This window comes from Eubalaena glacialis, chromosome 2, assembly GCF_028564815.1.
Source record: "Eubalaena glacialis isolate mEubGla1 chromosome 2, mEubGla1.1.hap2.+ XY, whole genome shotgun sequence".
In the NCBI taxonomy this organism is placed as follows: domain Eukaryota; kingdom Metazoa; phylum Chordata; class Mammalia; order Artiodactyla; family Balaenidae; genus Eubalaena; species Eubalaena glacialis.
Genome location: NC_083717.1, coordinates 36,129,290 through 36,153,919, shown reverse-complemented (window position 1 = coordinate 36,153,919; position 24,630 = coordinate 36,129,290). Strand labels below are relative to the sequence as shown.

The following is a 24,630-nucleotide window of genomic DNA, read 5'->3' as shown; positions in this document are numbered from 1 at the left end:
GGCACTAGTAAATCCACTCTTCCTAGAGTACCTATGGTTTGCTCATGTTCCATGGTAGAGTCTATGTGCACATATATGTCTGTGTATATGTACAGGTTTATCAGAGTATGAGATGCACATAAAACTGAGGTCAGCACCTTCCTAGCCCTGGAGACCACGTGAAAATCAGCCTTGGGTCTGGGGCCTGGAGAGCTTTCTGGCCCTGAGAAGGGTCACCAAGTCCCAACTCTATTCCTTTGCAGCACTTTGGGGGACTATAGCTTTCCCTTGACCAATCCCAAAGATTTGGAACTTTCTAGAAAGGGTCTGTCTAACACCACCTCACCCTCCTGACAGAGATTTTGACTGGCTCAGACCTCCAGTGCTGCAGCAGTCCCAGTTCCTAAGCCTCCTGACTTGAAATGATGGATCTGGCACCTCTAAGAAGGTGTGAAATCATGGATCTGGCATGATCTGATCCCCAGCTCCTTGGGGATCTGGGTGCAGGATGAGAGGAAAAACCAGGAAGGGGAGTGTGCCAAAGCACACAGAGCCCCTCACCAAGTAGAACCACTCCTGTCACACCTCCTCCCAGGGGTTTTTTTTTTTTTTGCTTATGAGGCAGAAGCCTTGAACACGTTTTATAAAGCAAATTTTTGTTCCAAAGAAGTACTCTGGACAGGCAGAAAACTATCACCACTGGCTGAGCCTGTTTCCCACGTGGGGTGGGGCACACCTGAGAAGCCAGTTGTGGTAGATGCTGTTGGTGCCGGAGCCCTGTCCAGACCCTCGTTATTGACAGGTACACCCATCTCCCAGCTTACGTGAGTGTGGCAGCCCAGGGCTTATACCTGAGACCTGCTCTGGAGCGTTGCCTTTGGCTTATGAGAGCTGCTTAGGAGGTTCCACTGCCATCCAGCTCCAGTGGAAGCAATGACTGTCACGTGCGTACAACAACCCAGTCCTGTTGCCTGGAGACAGGGCAACTCTATGGTGTAGCTTTGGCTCCAGGATCCCTGAGGATCGGGAGAGGGCTAGACCTTCCCTGGGGCACGGGCTCGCTCTGCTCTCCGCCCTTCCCTGTCCTGCATCCCTTGCTCCCTTACAGATCTTTCCTGTGAGAGCACTCCCCTGGCAATCTTGCACCCCTAAGACACCATGCTCACCTGACGTTTCCCCTGATGCATCCTTTGTTCCTACTTCAGTCAGCTCTAACTTCTATAGGATTTGCCTCCAAGGGCTCCTTTTCTCCAAGCCTCTGACACAGTCTTCTTGAGTGTGCTTTCCAAGTCCATCTCATGAGTTCTGCAACCAGAAAGAGTAATTCTGTATCAAGAACAAATTCAGGCCCAAGCCCTGAAGGGATGTCACCTCTCTCTTAGGGTAAAATACACACATACCCCAACAGAAGCATCAGAAGTTCACTAGTAGGAACTACCCTGGTTCTGTCTCTCTCTCATACAAATGTTGCATTGTTGTGCTTGTCTGGTTGCAGTCAGTAGCAATGCAGGGAGTAGGGGTAGGAAACTCTGAAACAGATAAGGGAAACCGGGAACTCAAGAAGAAGGATTTTAGGGAGGAAACAGAACTTGGTTTCTTAGACCTCTCAGGATTGAAATGCACTGCCTTTGTCCCCAGGCGGCGGGGTTCTCATGGGGGGAGTAGTCCAGGAGCTGGGCAGGGAAGGATCTGAACCCCGTCCCCCATCAGAGATAGATCGGTTGGGCAGTCACACCCAGTGGCCTGATCAGATTTGGCTTTTTGGGGGTTCGTTCTCTTCTGTTCTTCCCACTCCCCAATCTTCCCCCACCTCCATGCCTTTGGCAATGTCTTGTTTAAATATTTGGGCAGGCTTCAGGGAAGAGGGGAGAGTGGGTGCAAATGACTGAGGGATGGCTCTGCGTCTACACTTGGGCAGGGTGATGGAGAGCCCTCTGGGGTAGTTAGATGGTGAATCTGAGGACTGCACGTGTGAGGTCCAGCCCACACGTAGAGGAGGAGCAGAGGAATTTGTGATCCTAACTCACAGTGCCTTAGCCACACACGTAGGACTGACTGCAAGACCTGCTAGGGTGAACAGGAAGGCAGAACTTCCATCAGGGAACTGGTGATGTTTTCCCTTCTGCTTTTCACTCCCAACAAACTGTTCCTTGAGGGGGCTGGCCTGATACTCAACGGCATTTGTGGGAGAGCAAGCCTCAGCCCTGGTCTCCCTACTTGATGTGGGCACTCCCTAGAGGCTCCAGAATCAAAAGTGCCCAAGGGAAAATGAGACAGGAGCCACTAATACTTTACAGCAGAGCAGCTCAGGTGTTTCCAACACCCCCACCAGCCCCCACTCCAGAGGCCTTCTCAGGGCCTTCCTGACTCACAGGAATTGCAGGGCTGCCACTGCACAAGCATAATGTCTCTTTGAATTCTCCATTTCATCTTGAATATGCATGTAATTTTTGCAATGGACTCCATTTGGGAATGTGAGTGACGTGAGAAGCGGTATAGTCTAGTTGCTAAGAACATGCAGTGTTTAAATCTTTCTACATCAGTCTCCTCATTTGTAAAGTGGAATAGAAGTTATACCTACCCCATAGGCTGGTGTGATGACTGAGTTAATACAAGCAAAGTACCTGGAACGGTACCTGGTGCATTGTAAGTGTTTGGAAATGTTAACATCATTATTCCTCTACCCTACCCTGATAGGAGAAGTGCAAAGTCAATCCTCATTATTTGCAGATTCCATATTTATGAACTTGCCTATTTGCTAAAATTTACTTGCAGCCCCCAAATCAATGCTGGCAGCACTTTCATGGTCCTCTGATGAGGGGTGAACATTTTGAGTTGCCTGATATGCATTTTCCCAGCTAAGCTCCATCAAGGCCATGCTCTGCCTTCTTGTTTCAGCTCTCATACTGTAAACAAGTACCCTTTGAGGGCCTATTCAGTGCCACTTTTCACATTTTGGTCTTTTTTCTTGGTGATTCTGCTGTTTAAAATGGCCCTCCAGAGCAGTGCTGAAGTGCTGTCTAGTGCCCCTAAGCAGAAGAAGGCTGTGATGTGCCCTGTGGAGAAAATCCTTGTGTTAGATAAGATACCCATGTTAGATAAACTTCATTCAGGCACGCGTTGTGGGTTCAGTGTTAATGAATCAATATATATTAAGTAAGATGTCTTTAAGGAGAAACACACATATGTATTGATTGGTTCACGAGAATATAGTGACCAGAGGCTGGCAGGAATCTAACCCTGTATCCTCCCCAGGAACAATGGTCTGGTATTCCCAAATTCACTATAAAGTTCCCTTTACTTTAGAAGAACATAACTGATACGGTGAATAAGGAGAATCGACTGTACATGGGTGCATTCTTCCTGGTTTAGCCCAGCCCCCCCCCCCCCCATGACTAGTCTCCCCACGGCCGCCTGCTGCTCTGCCTCCTTCATACTGAATGTCCTCTGCTAACTTCCTGCAAGATTCCAGCCATTTTACGTGGACCGTCCTGGAGATCCTCCTCTTGGCCAGAGGAAGTCACCGAGTTAAGGAAGGCAAGATAGGGGAGGTAGGCGGGCAGGGCCAGCTCCTCTCCATAAAGCTCTAACACCACCTGTAATGTACCAAACACAGAACAGGCAGGAGAGCAACTTGAGAGATGAACAAACGGAGGCTTTAGAGAGAAGAGATATGGGCTCCAACCCTGACTTTGCAACTCGCTGTGTACAAGTTATGTTATCCCCTAGGCCTCAGCTTTCCCATCAATGAAATGGGTATAATGCTACTGTTACCACAGGGCCCTTATGAAGATGAGCTGCACATAAAGAGCTTGGCACGTGGCTGTCACACACTAGGCACCCAAGGAAATGATGACTGTGGTAGGACTTAGCCGGGGGCACAGTGAGACTTTCCAAGCAATCCCGGGCCCTTGGATTTATACCTCTGAGATTAGGCCAAGGCCAGGGACAAGCGTTCCACCTTACTTCACTTCCACAAGTCCACGAGGAAATTCACCCCACTCCCGGTGCCTGACACCTCCAACCCAAATCCCAGGCCTGGGCACCCCATGGTTTGGGCAGCTGAGCAGCTCTGTTACCCAAGCTTGGCTCATAGGAAGTGGCACCAGGTACCCGCTTACGAGGCACCCCTACTGGTCGGTCGTTGGTGGTCCCTGGCAGCCAAGAGTCCGGGTGGTGAGTCCACCGGCCCCTGCACGGGGTCTCCGCTGGGCGCCTCCGGAGGCGGAGGCGGCACAGGCCGGGTGGGGCCACTGGTCTCCGACTTTGGTCATGCCTGGCCGGGAGCGCCGGAGGCTCGCAGGCACGAGCCAGCGGTTCCGGGCAAGCCTCCGTGTGGCCGCTGGGCCTGACTTAGCAGAGTCGGCGTCCGGGCCCTGGCGGGGCGGGTGGAGGCTCGGGGAAGTGCGGGGGGTGGGGGGGGCGATGGCATCCCCGCTCCCGGCTCCGGCTGAGGCGGGGCGCCCCAGCTGGCTCGCGGCGCAGCGGCCGCCTTTCCCCTGCGCGCCTGCCGGCGGCGGCGGCGGTAGCGGCGTCGGCAATCCCGGCTCTTGGCACCACGCCTGGCGGCCGGCCCAAGGCGAGGAGTGGCTTCCAGGAAGCGGGCGGCGCAGCGTTCCAGCCGAGTATCGCCGTCGCCGCGGCCCCGCGCGCTCCGAGCGGGCCGGCTCGGCCCCTCACGCTCTCCCTTCGCGCCCCCGGCGTCCCCTGCACGGGCGGAAGGCGCGGGGTTGGTGCGGGCCGGCGCGAGGGCGGGGCGGCGCGAGGGCGGGCGGGCGCCCGTGCGCGCCGTGCACTTGCCGGGCGGTGCAGGTGGCGGCGCGCGCCCTCCGCCTCTGGGCCCCCGCCAGCGCCTTGCTCCGCACGCCCGGAGGGGGCGGGAGAGGCGGGGCGGCCCCGTCCCAGCCCCATTTAACTTCTCGGCGGCGGCGGCGACTGCGGCGCTGCGGGCTGGAGGCCAGCGTCAGGGAAGGTCCCGGTCCCGGATTCCGCACGAGGTGTTGACTGGGCCGCTTCTGTCCGCCTCTCCTCCGCGCGCGCCGAGCCCGCGCGGCCCGGGCTGCACGTCCCAGACGCTTCTGCGGCGCCAGGTGGGTGCTAGGAGCTCGGCGCCCGGGGGTGGGAAGGCTCTCTCCGGGGGAGCAAGACGGGGCAGTGGCCTCTGAGCGGGGTTGCGGGGCTCCGAGCGGGAGGGTGCACTGCTCGGTTCCCGGGAGCTTCAGGACCGGGACGCTCAGCAAGGCTCGGAGACCTCGGGCCGGGCAAACTCCGTGGGGTCCAGGTGGTTTGGGGGAGAGACATTCAGGGGCGCTTGACTGCGGGGAACTCCACCGGGTTGGGGGTTTTCAGATTTGGGGCTTTCTAGGTAGAAAACGGGCTGACAGCACCTAGTGGTCTTGGGCGTCGGAAGGTCCGGCCGGTTGGCAAGTGGGTTGCGAGCGCCTAGAGCGCCAGGGGCTGAGTGACGCGCCCGCTGTGGCAAGTGGACGTGCGGGACTGGGGCGCGGCGGCGGCGGCGGCGGCGGCGGCGGGGGCCCGGGGACTGCGAGGCGGCGGGTAGTCGGAGGAGTGCGCGCCGGGACGGCTGCTTCGAGCGAGAGAGCGAGCGAGCGAGCGAGGGGGGCGCACGGTCCCAGGGCCCCGCACTGGCCGCCTCCCTTCGGCCCAGAGTCGCCGCCTCAGGTCGGAAACAGCAGCACATTTGCGGATCGCATTAGGCCAGGCCCTTAATGCTTTCTCCAGATGGAGAGAAGCCACCGACCCGCCCCCGGACACCGGCTCCGCCAAGGCGCCCGCGAGGCGAAGCGAGAGGCGAGGGTGACCTCGGCTTTTCGGCTTTTCCAGGCTCGCCTCGTTCTGATTTCCCTGCAAACTGTCAGGAGAACTCTGAAGAAAGCCCCCGCTGCCCTCCTGGTCTCAGAGGGCCTCTGCTGGTTTGCCCTCACCTACTTTTAGGAGATTGTGCTAGTATGGCTCTGAGGCTGTGCCCTCCGAACCTCCCTTAACTCAGCTCTCAGGCCTCTCTGGCTGCAGGGCTGAGGCTCCGAGGATGAACGGTGTCTTCTGGTGGGGAAAGCCTCGAACCATCAGAAGACCTGCAGTCCAGTCCTAGAAAAGTCACCGTCTTGCTGTGTGACCTTAGGCAGGTCCCTTCCCCTCTCTGGGCTGGCTTAGTTGGGCTTAGACTCATTTTTGCCTGAAGCAGCGGAAGCTGGCAGGTGCCCTAACCCTTGGCTCCATGCGGGCTTCCTGAGTCAGATGCCAATAGCCACACCCTGCTGCTGACAAATGGGCTGGGAAGTGGCTGGTGCAGAGATGGCTCAACTTCTGGACGGCTGGAGGTATGGGTTGCACACTGGAGGCTGGTCTAGCTGCTCTCCTGACTTTGATGTGGACTCCTCCTAAAGAGAGCCCGAGACAGCCTGTACCCTGTAATAGGTAGCTCCATCCTGGACCAACACAAACCTTTCCAAGACATTATGTGGGGCTCAGGGTTCCTCCCTTTGGTTGGTCTGTTAAGTCATGAGTGCTGCCACTGGGTCCAGAGCTGATTGGAAACCAAATCTTTCCTCCTTTTTAGGCTGCAAGTGAGACACCCAGGAGACCGGACCCCATGGCTTCCTGGAAGAGCCCCTGGTGGCTGCTGATATGGATGGTCTTCATGCACTCTGCCCTCCTGCAGGTAATAGGGAGGGGAAGAGGAATGGTAGGCATCCCTCTGTTTACTTAGGAGTTTCATTCTAGATCACATAAGATGTGGTATGATTAATGTTAATCTTATACCAAAGGGAATCTAATTGTTTCTTACCTCCAGCAAGTGGTATTTCTGGTTGACTTAGCTGTAAGCATAATCCAATCCCTTGGGTCCTCTCTGAGGCCTAATACCACTGTGCCTTGATACCACTGTGGATGCTATGTATGAGTGATAACTTGGGGCTGTGATGGATCCTGTCTTTTTCAGTCTGGAACGGCTGTCTGTATGTGCACTGTAGAGACTTGGCTGCTACAGGCCAGGACACAATGAATGGGCAGAGGCCAGATTGTGGCATTAGCTCAGCCACTAAATAAGTATTGTGTTTACGTCTATCAACACATATCACACTGTTTTGCAGTCCTCCCTCCCTCCCTCTCTCCCTTCCTCCCTCCCTCCCTCCTCTCTCCCTTCCTCCCTCCCTCCCTCCTCTCTCCCTTCCTCCCTCCCTCCCTCCTCTCTCCCTTCCTCCCTCCCTCCCTCCCTCTCTCCCTTCCTCCCTCCCTCCTCTCTCCCTTCCTCCCTCCCTCCTCTCTCCCTTCCTCCCTCCCTCCTCTCTCCCTTCCTCCCTCCCTCTCTCCCTCCCTCCCTCCCTCCCTCCCTCTCTCCCTCCCTCCCTCTCTCCCTCCCTCCCTCTCTCCCTTCCTCCCTCCCTCACTCCCTCTCTCCCTCCCTCCCTCCCTCTCTTCCTTCCTCCCTCCCTCTCTCCCTTCCTCCCTCCCTCCCTCTCTCTCTCCCTTCCTCCCTCCCTCCCTCCTCTCTCCCTTCCTCCTCCCTCCTCTCTCCCTTCCTCCTCCCTCCCTCCTCTCTCCCTTCCTCCCTCCCTCCCTCCCTCTCTCTCTCCCTCCCTCCCTCTCTCCCTTCCTCCCTCCCTCTCTCTCTTCCTCCCTCCCTCCCTCTCTCTCTCCCTTCCTCCCTACCTCTCTCTCTCTCTTGCTTTCTTCAAATGCTCTTTTTAATAACTGTCACCCGGAGCCACGGGCCCATGGTTTGAGCCCCTGGGCAGGGCTGGTGGCCGGACCCTATCGGCTTCCAGTGGCACCACAGGGCTTTTCTAAAATGAAGCCTGGAGTGGGCTGGCAGCGGGTCCCAGCCCCGGAAGGTCCCGCCTACTCGGGCTGCTCATGGTCCCAGCTGTAGCATCTCTCGGGCGCGGGGTTACAACGGTTACAACGTGGAATGCTTCCCGAAGGGCACTCACGGTCAGGAGTCAGCCTGCTGCCTCGTCCAGGAACCAGCAGAATTTCCCAGCTCGGGGCTGGACCAGGGCTGCGGGGAGCGGGTTTTCCTTCTTGTCGTCCAAAACGCGCTTCAGAATGTCTGCCTTGCCTGCTGTAGTCGCCACAAAGACGACACTTGGAGCTGCCTTCTACAGGGGAAGTGTGAGGCTTCTGGGGAGTCGCCGATGGGGGGGGGCCACCAAATTCTCCCGCTCCTGCAGCGGGGAGTGGCCTGGGAAGAGTGAGCAGGTGTGGCCATCGGGACCCACACCCAGAATCAGCAGGTCGAAAAGCAGAATGGAATCCCCTTGGAAGGCCTGTCTCACCTTCTTGGCCGAGTCCTCAGCCGCCTCCACGGGCAGCGCGGGGTTAATGGTGATCACCTGGTTGGCGGGGCTGGGCAGTGTGGAGAGCAGGTGGGGCCACTGGAGGCCGTCAGTGCTCTCGCAGTGCTCCAAGGGCATATCGGAGAAGCCCAGCGTCCGGCGCGCAAGGCCAGCAGGCCTGGTGGAGGCAGCGGCGGCGGGCAGCTCGTGGGCGCGCATCGATTCGAGGCTGCCGCCGGACAGACCGAACGCCAATCGGCCTTGGCCCCGCGCCAGGCGCTGCGCCACCAGTTGTGCCAGCGACGGACCCAGCTCCTGCGGGCTCGAGAAGACCAAGAAGAGGCCGCCACTGCGCCTGCGCTGCAGTCTTTTCTTTAGCATCCTGTCTTTCCCACAAGCCCCAGGGGGACCCAGCTCAAGCATCGCATCCTCATTTACCCACTGGACAGTCTCAAACGAATGGAGCTAGTGTTGCCTGAGAGACAATAGGGAATGGCGGACACTGTGGCAAAGTTGATGGTACATGCTCCATCTACTAAGAGCAACCTCTACTCAACTCCAGCTGATCAGTGCCAAGTGAGAATGCAAACTCAGGATTGCTGGATCGTACTATTTTGCAAGATAGCTGGTTATCCAGACTTCCTATGCTATCTCTCAGTTGTTAAAACATTGAAAGCCAGACATATATATTTGTAGACTAGATTCAGCCAAGCAGTTTGTACCCCCAGATCTAAAGGTGCAGGGCACATCTTAGTATTGTGTCCTGAGGTATGCTGCTAGTCCATACCGTACCTTGTGTGAATTAGAACATGCTGGTCCATACGGTATCTTGTGTGAATTAAAGCAAGGCAACCCCTCCTTGCACATGTAACTTCTCATTACATGGCTTGGTGACCTCTGTACTCCCAGGGCTGGCAAACGGCCTGGCACGTAATAAGGGCTCTAACGTCTATCAGGTGAGCATACACACATATATAAAGAGATACACCCTGGGATAGATTAATCAGACTTCTCTGCTTCTCATTTCACTCTTGTACTTAGTGTTTCTAAGGCTTCCTTCAGCTCCAGTGTCCCATGATTTTGGTGACTCATGCAGAGCTGGTTAGTGAGGTACATCTTCTCCCCCATTATTCATTTTATTGGTGCTACCCCATATTCACATTTCAATAGATAGCTTTTATTAGAACAAATGTTAATATTTTCAGGGTAACTTTAGGATTTCTGTGGTCAGTGAGGTGTAGTGTTGGGGCAAAAGGATGGAGACTTGCTTTTCCATCCCATCAGCAGATCTGAAACAGGCTGTGAGAGCTCCAGAGATTTGTTCCTGGTCAAATGACGCTGAGGCTTCAAGGCACAGAGTTTCATTTTGCCTTCTTCCACCCTATAAAATTTAAATGTGTTTTGAGGCAGTCTGTTGACCTTTGGCCAAGGGCAGTGTTTGCCCAGCTTGAATCATGCACGGACCTCTTTTGGATTTTTCCATATCTTTGTGCCGCTGCAGTGTTGTTTCCATGTATGGGGCAGTGTGCACAGAAGGCTGTAAACGGAGATTTCAGGCCAGCGGTCTTCATCATCCACAGCATCAGCTGTTGGAATCCCAGCTCCACCACTTCAAGGCCTGCTATACAAACATCTCTGCATCTCAGTGTCCACATTTGTAGAGAGGGGGTGTCTACCTCATAGAATTTTCTGGAGGAGTTAATCCATTGTGAAGAGGAAAAAAGTAACAAACAAAATGAAAACTGTCTGGCATGTAGTAAGTGTACTAAGTAAGTGCTGTTGCTGTATTAACCCTTTGAAACAAGCGAGATGCCTGTGATTTCTGCTGGGGACGTGGCTGGTCCCATCACGGGGCCTGGAGAATGTTCTAGTGAAGGCTAAGTCAGTTTGGGGCGCCCAAGGGTTGGACACTTGGTTATCTCCCTAGGGTCAGCCTGAGTTTGAGTCAAAGCTGCTCCTCCAAGGTATCTTGGGATTTGGGTGTTTGGGGGGCCCTTGGCGTCTTCTTTGGTCTCTCCCCTTCCTTATAAGTGCTGCCACCAGGAGGTTGGTGGAGAGTTAATAGCCGTGTGAGGCTGAGCTGCAAGGAGCAAGGAATGTGCCAACTCATTTAATAAAAACTAGATTTTCTTTATTAAATCAGCTAAAACTGAAACCTTTATATTCACTGGCCACAAATAATTGTGATATATTGCAGAGCAAGCCATGAGGTCAGCAGTCTTGTGTTTTTCTAACTCGTTCTTGACTGTCTCTGGAGGAGCTCACCGTTTCCCTCACTCAGGCAGCTGGAAAGGCCTCCCATCTTCCGGTTACACCCTGGCCCTGGAAGCTTCCTGTTGCTCTGGGCCTGCTCCTTAGGGACCCTGATCTTCCCTGAGAAGACAGGTGCTACTGTTCCAACTCTCTCTTCCAGCCTTCTTCATTGAGAAGTCTCAACTCAGGGGGATATAAATATGGAGCAAATCATGGGCTCCAGCCATGCTTTGCCAAATCCATTCCATTTCCATGCCTCCATGCAATCTTGGGCAGATTCACTTTCATTTATTAAAAGTCCAGTCCAATTTAAAATTTTGATTCCCTGCTTGATTTAAATCTCATCTCCCTTCTGTCTAGTCTAGGCTTGACGCGTGGCTCCAGGTACCTGAAGTGGGGTCGTACTGTGGTCCATTCTTTTCTCATCTCAACCAGTGCTAAGGACTGGTGTGGGGCTCTTTTTTCCTTTTAGTTATTCTCGGTCCAGCTTTCCTGGGGTTGGGAGCAAGGAGAAGGGATGGGGAGAAGGGCAAACAGCTCTTGACTTAACTGGATGCCTCTCTCTGGTAGTTGTCACTGTCTCTCTAGCTCTCATTGACTCTCTGCCCTCTGGGTAGCACATGTAAGTTCTTCAGAGGGCTCTGCAGGACCTGCCTTTGCTGAAGCAGGAGGTCCAGCTCCGGCTTGCCTCATGCTGCTGGGATCTTCTTGCCTCCAGGCAACCCTGTTGGGTGGGGTGCTGGCAGGATGGTTTAAACCCGGTTCCTTTGGTGTTGTCCACTTAATCCACAGGAAGTGCTGTGCAGTTGGTGGGGGTATGGGATGCTCCAGCGCTGGCTCCTCTCTCTGTCCTGCCAACTCCCTTCAGTTCTCTGGTCCTTGCTCTGCTAGGACAGATCAGTGGATCCAGTCTAAGCTTATGCCCATCTGGAGAGTGGATCGCCAGTCTCTCCTTGCAGGCATCCCCAATCTCAATGAGTGATTCTTTTTTTTCTTCAATACATCTCACTCCTCCTTCTTAGAGGGGAAGGAGTGAGGTGGTAGCTGGTATCCCTTCTTAGGGAGCTCTAAGGGAGAGGTCACCTTATGTTGGTAGCCCTCTTTAGAATGTGTGTACTTAGCTCCTCTTTATCATGAGCTTTGCCCCCTAAATTCCAATGTTTTGGCATTGGGAAGGATCAGTATCTTGATACTAAAATTAGACATGTTGGTTCTAGTCCTAGGGCCATGCTAGTCTTGGTGGTAGTTCTGGTCTCTGATTTCAGTGGTTCTGGTCTGATGTTTTAAATATTGTTACGTTAGGTGGTTCTGGTCTCAGAGGTTCTCTCTGGCATTGTTTTTGGTCTTGTCGCTGTTTCTGATCTTAATCCTTATGGTTTTCATCAGTCCTGGGGTTGGGGGTGGTTCTGTTCTCAGTGATTCTGGATATTTTGGTGGTTCTGGTCTTGGTGGTATTTTTGTCTCCGTGGCTGTCACCATGGTGGAAGCTCCGGTATTAGTAGTTCATGTCTTGGTGTTGGCTCTGGTCTTGGTGGCAGTTCTCCCCCTGTGACACCACCAACATTAATTCCAACATTCGCTTTCACTCCATCTCCTTTAAATCAGAAGTCAGAATCCACACTTGGGTGGTTGTTGTGAGTTACAGAAATCCCCTGCTTCCTCCAAACCACTCTTCTGACCCAGGAGAAGGAGATGGCAGATTCAGTCTGAGACGGTGGCCTGTGTCAGTTCCCTCTTGACTGAATCGGGTCCTCCATGAGCCTTGGTTAGAGATCCATAAACACTTGGATTCACCCTTTACGATAGCTTCTTATGATATCAATTAACTTGTGGTAGGACCTTTTGTTTTTGCATCCTTTTCATCTGTTTCTCTCTTTGTTCTCATATGCACGATCGCCATATCTTCTGATCATCCTTCCACAGAACTCTCCAGGCGAGTTCTGTGACACTTTTCCTGCTGTTCCCTATGCAGGGAAGACGTTTAAGGGAATAACAATCAATTGATTGACCTCATTGTCATCACTTGACACTCTGTGTCTAGAGGCCCTGACCGCTAGCAGATAAATTATGCAAATAAAACATTTAAATTGTAGAAAAATTGGGAGCTTCCCTGGTGGCACAGTGGTTAAGAATCCACCGTGCCAATGTAGGGGACACGGGTTCGAGCCCTGGTCCGGGAAGATCCCACATGCCGCAGAGCAACTAAGCCCGTGCGTCACAGCTACTGAGCCTGCACTCTAGAGCCCACGAGCCACAACTACTGAGCCCGTGTGCCACAACTACTGAAGCCCGTGCACCTAGAGCCCGTGCTCTGCAACAAGAGAAGCCACCGCAATGAGAAGCCCCGCACTGCAATAAAGAGTAGCCACCACTCGCTGCAACTAGAGAAAGCCCACACGCAGCAACAAAGACCCAATGCAGCCAAAAATAAATAAAAATAAAATAAATTTATTTAAAAAATTGTAGAAAAATAGAAGACATAGATAAATGAAAGGAAAATCAGAATTCAAAAAATTGCCTTAATACGACTGCCCAGATAATAATTATTAATATTTTCATTTCCAGACATTTTTTATACATAAATATGATATAAATATATGTATATGTTTAGATAAATAGAATCATGCTAAACATACTGTCTTATGCATCATTTTTCTTAGTCATTATGTCATGAACATCTTTCCGCATATATAACTGCATTTTTGTTTGCAATGGCTGTGTTCATTGCACTTTTGGATATACCACAATACTGTAATTTGTTTAAATGCATTACTTCATTACTGGACAGTTGGGTTGTTTCCAGGACGGTTTGTTCACTTCTGTTTGTTATCAGCCATTTGTAGTGAACTTTGTATACACATTTATAATCACTTATTTGAATATTGCCTTAAAATAATTTTTTTTTAGTGGAATATGCTTTGCTACACACTTGGTAGACATTGTGGCCTTCTTCCTCTTCCCCCTGTTTTATTTTGGGTAGAGTTTTCCAGCACTCTGGGTTTTATGTTATAAATGGACTTCCTGTGTGACTGCATCCTCTACAGTGGTCTTGGTTGTGTATTCCAAACTGTGCTGACACCAAAGGTGGAGTCCAAGCAGAAAGACCTAAGCTTGTCCTGGAGGCAGACTCCACCTTATTACCACGTTGCCGGAGTTATCGGATAGTTACAGAGTCATTGCATAGAGCTGGTGAGAATCCAGTGGGAGAATGAAGGGGAGCTCTTTCCTTGTTTGTCGTCTGTGACACCTGCACGCCCTTTTCTCTTCTACCTCTCTGACCTTTCCATCTCAGGCTCTTTTTTTGGCTCATCTCTGGCTCTCTTTAAAAGCTGCTTAATTCCAGAGTTCTGCCCTTCTTTCTCTCTCCACGTGCTCTCCCCAGGCAGCCTCAATCACTCTGCTGGTTCTCTCTCCAGAAGCTCCTGCCTGGGGTTGTCACCGGAGGACCCAGGTCTCATAATGATTCAGGCTTTCACATTTAGGCTTTTGATGTTCTCTTCAAATAGGATTATATATACATTGAAAAGATAAAAAACTGTCTATTATTTTACATCAACTGTTAAATGTAAACATTGAAAATAAAACGCAATTTTGATAGCTTAGTTTTGGCCTTCCTCCCTTCCTTCCTCCCTCCTTCTCTCTCTCTTTTTCTTTCTTTCTCTCTCTCTGCCTCCCTTCCTTCCTCCCTCCTTCTCTCTCTCTTTTTCTTTCTTTCTCTCTCTCTGCCTCCCTTCCTTCCTTCCTTCCTTCCCTTCTTTCTTCTCGGTGACCTCACTAAAATGGAAGACACCCAGTATCTGTGAGAGGTTTCTGTCAGCCTCTTCCATGAGCTGCAGATCAATATATCTGTGAGCTGCTACTTACCTCCACCAGGATATTCCTTGCGGGCCTCAGACACAATATTTCCTAAATGGAAATCCTCACCACCCACCCAGCTCTGTCTCAGTGCCTGGATTCTCCATCTTCTAGTCATTTGACCCAGAATCCTGGGGCCACTGTAGATGCCTTCTTCTCTGTTGCCTCTGCCCTGTACCCATCCGGCCACTAACTTCCATTTGTTCCATCTCAGAAATGTCTCTTAGGGACTTCCCTGGTGGTCCAGTGGTTAAGACTTCACCTTCCAATGCAGGGGATGCGGGTTCGATCCCTGGTCAGGGAGCTAAGATCCCACATGCCTTGTGGCCAAAACACCAAAACATAAAACAGAAGAAAATTGTAACAAATTCAATAAAGACTTAAAAAAAAAAAAGAAAGAAATGTCTCTTCAATCTGTTTTGTCCTCTTTGTTTCCACTGACACTGTATGTTTGAAGAGTAGGGTCTTTGACAGCATGGGGTATGAAATAAGGATGAACAAAGATAGTTTGTGGTTACACTGGGGAGGACCTTGCCGAGCACACTAAATAAATAAATGATAAAGAGGACTTGATTCAGTGGGCAGCATGGAGTCCTGTGGGTGTTGACCAGGAGGTGATGGGAGACACCAGTAAGAGTCCATTGGACCACTGGGAACACACTTGAGTGAAAGATACTTGGGGTGCCGCTGGCACCAGTGCAGGTTGGGAATGATGAGAACTTCAGCTCAGTTCACAAGAGAGCATGGGGCCATGGGGAGGGGGGGAGTAGTCCTCAACAAGAGGATGTGATTATGGGCACCATTTTAGAACCTGAAGGGGTAGAACTTGACAAGTGATTATGTGGGACTGAGAGAGAAAGAGGGAAGAATTGAAGATTCCTTTAGGGTCTGAGCTAGTTTTAGGGACACATGAAGGTGAAAATTCACCCTGATCTTGTGAAATTGTCAGTTATGTTTGAGAGAGTAGTTTCAGGGGAAGCTGTGGATTGCAAAATGTGAGGAACTGAATAAGCCTCTTTAATAAGTTGTGCTGGGAAAACTGGACAGTTACATGTAAAAGAATGAAATTAGAACACTCCCTAACACCATACACAAAAATAAACTCAAAATGGATTAGAGACTTAAATGTAAGGCCAGACACTATAAAACTCTTAGAGGAAAACAGGCAGAACACTCTACGACATAAATCACAGCAAGATCACCTCCTAAAGAAACAGAAATAAAACCAAAAATAAACAAATTGGACCTAATGAAACTTAAAAGCTTTTGCACAGCAAAGGAAACCATAAACAAGACGAGAAGACAACCCTCAGAATGGGAGAAAATATTTGCAAACAAAGCAACTGACAAAGGATTAATCTCCAAAATATACAAGTAGCTCATGCAGCTCAGAATCAGAAAAACAACCCAATCCAAAAATGGGCAGTAGACCTAAATAGACATTTCTCTAAAGAAGATATACAGATGGCAAACAAACACATGAAAGGATGCTCAACATCACTAATCATTAGAAAAATGCAAATCAAAACAACAGTGAGGTATCACCTCACACCTGTCAGAATGGCCATCATCACAAAATGTACAAACAATGCTGGAGATGGTGTGGAGAAAAGGGAACCCTCTTGCACTGTTGGTGAGAATGTAAATTGATACAGCCACTATGGAGAACAGTATGGAGGTTCCTTAAAAAACTAAAAATAGAACTACCATACAACCCAGCAATCCCACTACTGGGCATATACCCAGAGAAAACCATAATTCAAAAAGCATCATGGACCACAATGTTCATTGCAGCTCTATTTACAATAGCCAGGACATGGAAGCAACCTAAGTGTCCATCGACAGATGAATGGATAAAGAAGATGTGGTACATATATACAATGGAATATTACTCAGCCATAAAAAGAAACGAAATTGAGTTATTTGTAGTGAGGTGAGTGGACCTAGGGTGTATCATACGGAGTGAAGTAAGTCAGAAAGAGAAAAACAGGTACCGTATGCTAACATATACATGGAATCTAAAAAAAAAAAAAATGGTTTTGAAGAACCTAGGGGCAGTACAGGAATAAAGATGCAGACATAGAGAATGGACTTGAGGACACAGGGAAGGGGAAGGGTAAGCTGGGACGAAGTGAGAGAGTAGCATTGACATATATACACTACCAAATGTAAAGTAGATAGCTAGTGGGAAGAAGCTGCATAGCACAGGGAGATCAGCTCAGTGCTTTGTGACCACCTAGAGGGGTGGGATAGGGAGGGTGGGAGGGAGACGCAGAGGGAGGGGATATGGGGATGTATGTATATGTATAGCTGATTCACTTTGTTATACAGCAGAAACTAACACACCATTGTAAAGCAATTATACTCCAATAAAGATGTTAAAAAAAAAAAAGGAAATATGTAATACTCTTTGAGAAGGAAACAGGATCATTAGGAAGTTTCTTCTGAGCAAAGTGAACACTTCAGTATATATGCACTGCAAAGGGAGGCAGCCAGGAGAAAGGGAGGGGTTAAAGATCCAGGAGGAAAAAACCAACTGTATGCAGTTATTTCATAACAGAGAAAAAAAAAAGTAGGCACTGTTTCCCCTCTGCATTGCTAATGGATCCTAAAGCAGCAGAGCTAACATCTTTTGGAAACCACATTTCAAGGTTTATGATTGTGATTGCTCTCAGTTTATTTTTACAAAGATGCTAATTTCCATAAATAGCATGGAAGCATAAAGCAATTTCCTCTCCAAGTATTTTATGCAATTACTTTATGGAATTTGTCAGCACTGAACAGCTCCAGCTAATGTATGCTATAAATTATTGTGGTCAGATGCTCAGAAATTCATCTGTTCTCCAAGCCTTCATTTACAAATATAATAGCATGTTATTTTGAAAAAAAATGTTTAAAAGGAAGAATTACTCTATTTTATTAATAAAAACTCATTTATAGTATTAAAGGACTCTTTAAATTCTCTTCACTTTCTCTTTTGAAATTTCCATTTTCCCCCTGATTTAAAAACATAAACATATTCATTATAAAAAAATGTGGAAAACACAGGAAAGGACAAAGATGAAAAAAACCACCTTTCATTCTAACAGTTGTTAGGATTTTGTTGCGTACATTTCCAATATTCTTCTTAGAATATTAACATATATATGTATCTTTTAAAAAGTGGTTACACTGTATTTTGATTATAACTTTGTAAAGATTTAACGACATGAGGAATATTTCTACATGTCATTAAATATTTTTATATTTATTATAATATAATAATATTTAATGTCTTCATGGTATTGCATCATTTGGTGTGCTATATTTTATTAACTAATTCTTTTACTGCTGAACATTTAAGTTCATCAGTTTTTTGCTGTTGCAAATAATGCTGCTATGAAAATATGTTTGCAGATCCATCTTTGCTCACATTTGTGATTATTTCCTTTGAATACATTTCTAGGAAAGTGTATTTATTGAAGCATAATCTTGGGGTCAAAAGCTATGTGCAGTTTTAAGACCTTTGATTTATACTATCAAGTTGCCTTTCAGAAAGCGTCCGTCAATGTGTACTCTTTGCAATAGTTGGCAATATAAGATTTAAGGAAATCTTACTAGTGAGAGATTCTTAAAAATACTTTTGGGCCATTTGTATTACTGCTTTTGTGTATGGTCTCCTTGAGACATTAGAAATAGAATAAAAGATTTTATCTTCATATTTTTGCCTATTTTTCTACTGAGAATTTCTCATTAATTTGTATGTGGCTTTTTATACGTAAAGAATATGGGTCTTTTGTGTTTAATATGCTGCAAATAATTTCCCCATTTTGTCATTAATATTTTAATTTTATTTATGTTTTTGATAAACTGACATTTAAAATTTTCAAGTCGCCTACTCTAGGAGTCTCAATTTAAGAATTATTTGCCTTTGCATCATGCTTAGAAATAACCTCATACTGAGAGAAAATAGGTGTAATCTATGTTTTCTTCTAGTCTTATACTTCTTTTTAAACATTAAAATTTCTGTCAGTTGCTTCCTGTGCTAATATCATACTTTTAAAGTTCTTATAGTTTTGTAATGTGTTTAGTATCTACTAAGGCATGACTTTTCTCTTCAATATTATAGTTTTGACCAGTCCAGAAGGTCTTTAAAGTTATTTGGGCAAGTTCCAAGAACAGAAATCCTGTTGTTTTCAATGGCAATGGCATAATGGAGGTGTAACAAGTTCCTTCCCTCAAAACTATATAAAACAAACAAACAGCAACAAAAAGAACGAAGTTTATCTCCAGTAAAACAAGGAGATGGTACCTGTTTGTAAACACGAACTCTGAAGTACTGTTTTCTGAGTACTGTGAAATCTAGACCTGAGTGAGAGAGGACCCTGCAGGCTGACATGTGTCTCCTTGCGTTCTGAGCAGGACAGAGGTTTCCCTAATGATGACTGTCACAAATTGTGCCTATCTAATAAACTTTTGGTAAGAAGAGTGAAATTGGAGGCCTTGATGAGACACAAACATAAGTGGGTATTGTCCCCAAAGAGGCCTGGTTTGACACCAAAAATGGCAAGGGACATAGAGTTGAAGGGGAAAATTGCTGACACAGAATTTTTATCATCTAGGTGTACAACATAACCTCCTACAGGGAGAGACCACGGAAGGTGGAGTGGGATAACGTAGGGAGGAAGAAAACAGCACTTTTCTGACCAAAATGCTGTGGAGTAAGGGGGTTTCTTGAGAACCTCCCTGACTGTTGGATGTTGAAAATAAAAGGAAGGTGTAGCTCTAGAGAAAAGGAAAGCACATCTTTAGTAAGAGAAAGAGCCCGACAACAGTGCAGAATCGAAGCTGTGGACTAGTCTAGTTCACCCCGTCTCATACCTCATGTACTCCTCCTGCGGTTTTTCAGCAAACAGCTGATCCCATTACAAACAACAGAAATAGAGCGCATGCAATGGAATAAGCAACTGGGGACATGCTAGACAGAGTGGGTCTCCTATAAGATGAAGTAGGAAACAAAACATACACGTGATTATAGAAAAATGGTAACAAAGGAGATCTAACATACATTAATATTTCTTAAAAAGAACAGGAAAAAATTCAACAATATAATCAAAGAAAACTTTTCCCACTCTTTTTCTTCAGGTCCTTGTCAATATTGATTCTGTATTTTTTGTCATTGAGCATTACTGAAGAGAACTCTGGCCAATCTGATTTTTAACCCTTGTATGTGCCTCACTTTGTCTGCCATGATGCGTACATGATTTCTTCCTTATTCCAAAGTCCATATTTTCATCTGGACGTAATGTAAATAATTTTTAATCTTCATAAGCATGTGTGCATGTGTTTCAGGAAAGGTTTTTTAATGTGGTCCTCAAATCTGTAATGTTTTTACAATTTTTGCCATTTTTTTCCTAAGCTCACTTTTTCTGTTGTCTTAAAAGGTTTTCTTTAAATTCTTGTATTTCTTCCTGAACTTTTTAAAAGCAAGATCAGGTTGTTTATAATTTATTTGTGATTTTTTTGGAGTAATTTATCTAGAGATACATGTTCATTGATTGCATTTTGCTTATATTTGTTTCTATTTTTAAAAATTTGTATGCATTGATCTTGTGAGGGTTCTGTTCTGATAGGGATCCTCTTTTTAATGGGGCTCTGCTCCATGGGTCTCTCATCCTTTTTCTTAGACGAGCAGGCTGAGCAGAACATGTTCTTCTCATGATGATAAAAGAGACACATGAGAGCAAGTCAAAAGGCACAAGGGTCTTTCTTATGCAGTCTGCTTGTGTCATTTCTGTAAAACCCCACTGGCTGAAGCAACTCACATAGCTGAAGACACAGTCAGAGGTAGGGACAGAGCAGGTTGTATGGCCAAGTCCAAAATTATTGGGGTGGGCTGGATAAAGAAGATGTGGTACATATATACAATGGAATATTACTCAGCCATAAAAAGGAACAAAATAGTGCCATTTGCAGAGATGTGGATAGACCTTAGAGAGTGTCATACAGAGTGAAGTAAGTCAGAAAGAGAAAAACAAATATCATATAATATCACTTGTATGTGGAATCTAGAAAAATGGTACAGATGAACTTATTTGCAAAGCAGAAATAGAGATACAGATGTAGAGAACAAACTTACGGATACCAAAGGGGGAAGGGGGGTGGGATGAATTGGGAGACTGGGATTGACACATATACACTGCTACATATAAAATAGATAACTAATGAGAACCTACTGTATCGCACAGGGAACTCTACTCAGTGCTCTGTGGTGACCTAAATGGGAAGGAAATCTAAAAAACGGGATATGTGTATACGTATAACTGATTCATTTTGCTATACAGCAGAAAGTAACACAACATTGTAAAGCAACTGTACTCCAATAAAAATTAATTAAAAAATTTAAAAAATAAAACTGACTAAATTATAAGCCTCCCCCCAAAGAACCCTCACAAAATTATTGGGGTGGGCAAGTATGCTCCTCCCCTAGAGATCATATGTATGTGTGGGGTGAGGGGAAGGAGTGAATATTTTTGAAATAATTAATCTAATCTAATCTGGCAAAGCCAGGTTTTTCATTGAGGCAGTATAGCTCCAGAGAGCATAGTTTAGTTGCTACACTCACACCACCATCACAAACTAACATTACTGATTTGGGAAGAGTCGGCACTAATCAGGAATTGTAGCCAAGTCTCACCTCGTGATGTGAAGCCAGCTTTACTTCATGAGATAGGTGTTCCTCTTGGATAGGGAGGCTATGATACCTTCCTTCCCATCTTACTCATAACTTTAACTCTAGCCTTAAATCTTAGTCTGTTGCAAGTAGAAGTCTAGAAATAGATTCCTCTCAATCCCCTAGTTCAGTGTTACTTCAGCTTTTTGACTGAAAAAACCCACAGGAGGAAGTGCATTTTACATCATGACTCAATGCATGTACATATCTATGCATTCATATTTTTGGAACAAAAGTTTCAAGAAACAATGCTAATTCTTTCCATGAGTGGTTCACTTTGATACCTGTTTTTATATCCACTCCATTCCAGTTGATTCTATGACAAAATGACTGGTTAAGACCCAATTAATTTCATTACCTACTCATGGGCTATATTTACAGTTTGAAAAAAACACTGCCCTAGTTAACAGACCCCATTCTCCATCGACTTTTGTGTGTGTTGATTTTCCTCCTGTGACATTTGGCTGGAGGGAGGGGGTTGATAAATGAGGCTCCTAGCACAGCTTCCAAATTCTGATTGGCCGTCACCTAGTGTAGCTCTGCTTTCCTGGGGCGCTGTGTTCCCCCACGGAACCAACTACTGCCAATAGTGTCCATTTAAAGCTACAATTTCCAATATGCTTGGTTACTAAGGTTCTTCAGAGCTATCTAGATTATCATATTCTTTTACTTGTATGACCTGCTAACATGATGAATCATATTAATAGGTTTCCTAATATTGAATCATCCTTGTGTTCCCGGCATTAACTCTGCTTGGCCATGATATACTGTCTTTTTAATATTCAGCTGGATTTGGCTTGCAAATATTTTGTTGAAAAGTACTACATCTGTATTCATAAGTAATGTTGGTTGGTACTGTATTTTCCAGGTTTTTAATATAAAAATTTTTGTTAACTTTATAAAATGGGTTGAAACATTTTCCATCTTTTTCTCTTTTCTGGATCAGTTTAGCACAGGGATAAGCTATTCTTTGAAGGTTTGAAAGTAAAATAAATAGTAAAATTTTACCTTGATATTAAAAATAAATGGGGCCCAGAACATTTTGGGGCAAGTAATTCTTTGACAACTTTTAAAAACTTTTTATATGATTATTGGATTATTCAGGTTTTTCCCACTTCTTTAATCAATTTTGGTAATTAACCTTTTCCTAGAAACCTTCTATGCAATCAAAAGTTAGAAATTTGGTAGGACAGCAAAGGGGAGTATTTTGTAATTTTTCAAACTTTTAAAAATTATTTTGCTTTAATTTCTGATTTATTTTTCTTGAGAGTAGGCAGAAAGTTTTGTTTTTAAATGCTCAATTTTATGAATGTTGCAAGGATATTTAACAGTTTGACATTTTTCTGAATTTCCATGGATAATGGACAATACATTTTATTCTCTGTATTAAGGAATGTTGTTCTCGTATCCCCTCTCTCTTTCTTCATTGTTCCTTTCTGTCTACTCACTCCCCACACTAATTCCTATTTAGTTCTAGGGGAGAACAGTCTATCTCTTTTTTTTTTTTCCCCCTTGGCTATTACTGATCTTTGTCTTCAGGAACTTAGCAACTTCTTGTCTAGCCGGTTTCTGTAAACAGAGATGGTTCTCTCCTTAAGAGGAATAATAGGTCCAGGTGTTGGGTAAGATTGAACTAAGCTTCCCCATTTTCTGATCTTGCCTCTGGGATGTTTTTTTAGTTTTTCCAATAGGATCAATAATGAAATCTTCAACATTTTTATACACATATATTTTTCTTTATTACCAAGTTGTGCCAGTTCACACTCCCACTAGTAGCCCGGGAGAGTGCCCTTCTCTCTACATACTCACCAGCACTTGATATCACTCAAAATTGTTGTCAGTTTAGTAGCAGTCCAGACATTTTAAACTCTGTCACCCTTAAATCCAGATAGAAATGGCCACCTTGGTTATCAGAGCAGGGAATTCTGAGGGTTGGTGTGGCTCATTTAGAGATACCTTTTAAGCTAGTTATAAAGTGAATAAGAGATGAGTCTATAATTTATGAAAAGAGAGACCCATATATATTAAAGTCCCCAAATAAGGCACCAGAAAGGGAGGGGGATAAAATTATAAGCAAAACTTGGTGGTGCTCAGTGGAATCTGGGGGACAAGACTCCAGGTGAGTTTGGCAAGGAGAAAGCACGGTCCAAATCCTCTGCGGGGGTGAAGGCAGGGCCTGTGAAGACCCTCTTCCTGCTTGGTTTGGTTCTCCGTGAGGCTGGAAGATGACCTGACCCTTTGCTGGGATGGAAGGTTGAAGCCAGCCTGTACGTGAGGGGCATGACTGTCTTTCTGGAGGAAGGGTTGCTCATTTGTTGGCAATAATTGTAGTCGCCCTTCGCTGAGGTTGAGAGAGAAGAGAGGGGGGAGTTTCTGGGATGGGCAGAGTGAAGCAGGTCCAAAGCCCTGTGGCTGTTTAAATGAAATTCCTTTCAGTGCAAACACTTCACACTGAGAATGCAGAGCCTCCTTTCCATGGAGCAGTGGTTGGTAGGACACCAGCAACTATTACTCCCTCCCCCGATGGCCCTCTGATGAAAGCAGGCCCTCCCAGGACCCCGGCCAGGCCTTTTGCCTCGCTCCTCAGGACAGGCTTGATGGCGTTGCATCTCAGAGGTAGCCCAGTGGCTCTGAACTGACCTATAAGCCCTCCTTCCCATCCTTGGGAGGTCCAGCATGTGGCAGGCATCATTGTTCACGGCTTTGGGGGTGGAGCCCTTGTGCTGCACACTCTGTAAACACTTTCTGGGATGCATTAGCAGCTTCCATTGTCAGAGCCAGGAAAACATTTGGTGCATGGAGCGGGGAAGGAACGCGTGGAGTGGCAGGCGGCCGTGCTCTGGCGGGCTCTGTTCAGTCCCTGATGTGGGAGGCTGTTTACCTCGGTGGTGCCCACTATACATCTGGCTGATGCCTGGTGGATCCTTAGTGAGGTACTTAGCAACCAGACACTTTTTTTCTGCTTTTTAAAATTTTTTATTTTTTTGTTTTTTAAATTAATTTTTATTAGAGTATAGTTGCTTTACAATGTTGTGTTAGTTTCTGCTGTACAGCAAAGTGAATCAGCTATACGTATACATATATCCCCTCTTTTTTGGATTTCCTTCCCACTTAGGTCACCACAGAGCACTGAGTAAAGTTCCCTGTGCGATACAGTAGGTTCTCATTAGTTACCTATTTTATACATAGTAGTGTATATGTGTCAGTCCCAATCTCCCAGTTCATCCCACCCCACCACCCTTACCCCCTTGGTAACCGTACGTTTGTTCTCTATGTCTGTGTGTCTGTTTCTGCTTTGCAAATAAGTTCATCTCTACCATTTTTCTAGATTCCACATATAAGTGATATTATGTGATATTTGTTTTTCTCTGTCTGACTTACTGCACTCTGTATGACAGTCTCTAAGTCCATCTACATCTCTGCAAATGGCACTATCTCATTCCTTTTTATGGCTGAGTAATATTCCATTGTATATATGTACCACATCTTCTATATCTATTCCTCTGTCGATGGACATTTAGGAGCAACCAGACA

At 46.7% G+C, this 24,630-nt stretch overlaps 1 protein-coding gene and 1 pseudogene across 1 annotated transcript in view; one reads left to right on the top strand and one right to left on the bottom strand.

Annotated features, from left to right (window-relative positions):
• Positions 1-5,041: 5,041 nt before the first annotated feature.
• The window catches only part of ADAMTSL3 (ADAMTS like 3), a 374,428-nt gene continuing 354,839 nt past the window's right edge, over positions 5,042-24,630 (top strand). Inside the window, exons 1-2 of the mRNA XM_061179848.1 lie at positions 5,042-5,069; positions 6,560-6,661. Of these exons, the coding sequence (XP_061035831.1) occupies positions 6,593-6,661 (69 nt within the window). The 5' untranslated portion in view covers positions 5,042-5,069; positions 6,560-6,592. The remainder of the gene's footprint in view (positions 5,070-6,559; positions 6,662-24,630) is intronic.
• Positions 7,898-8,699, bottom strand: LOC133085746 (6-phosphogluconolactonase-like; annotated as a pseudogene).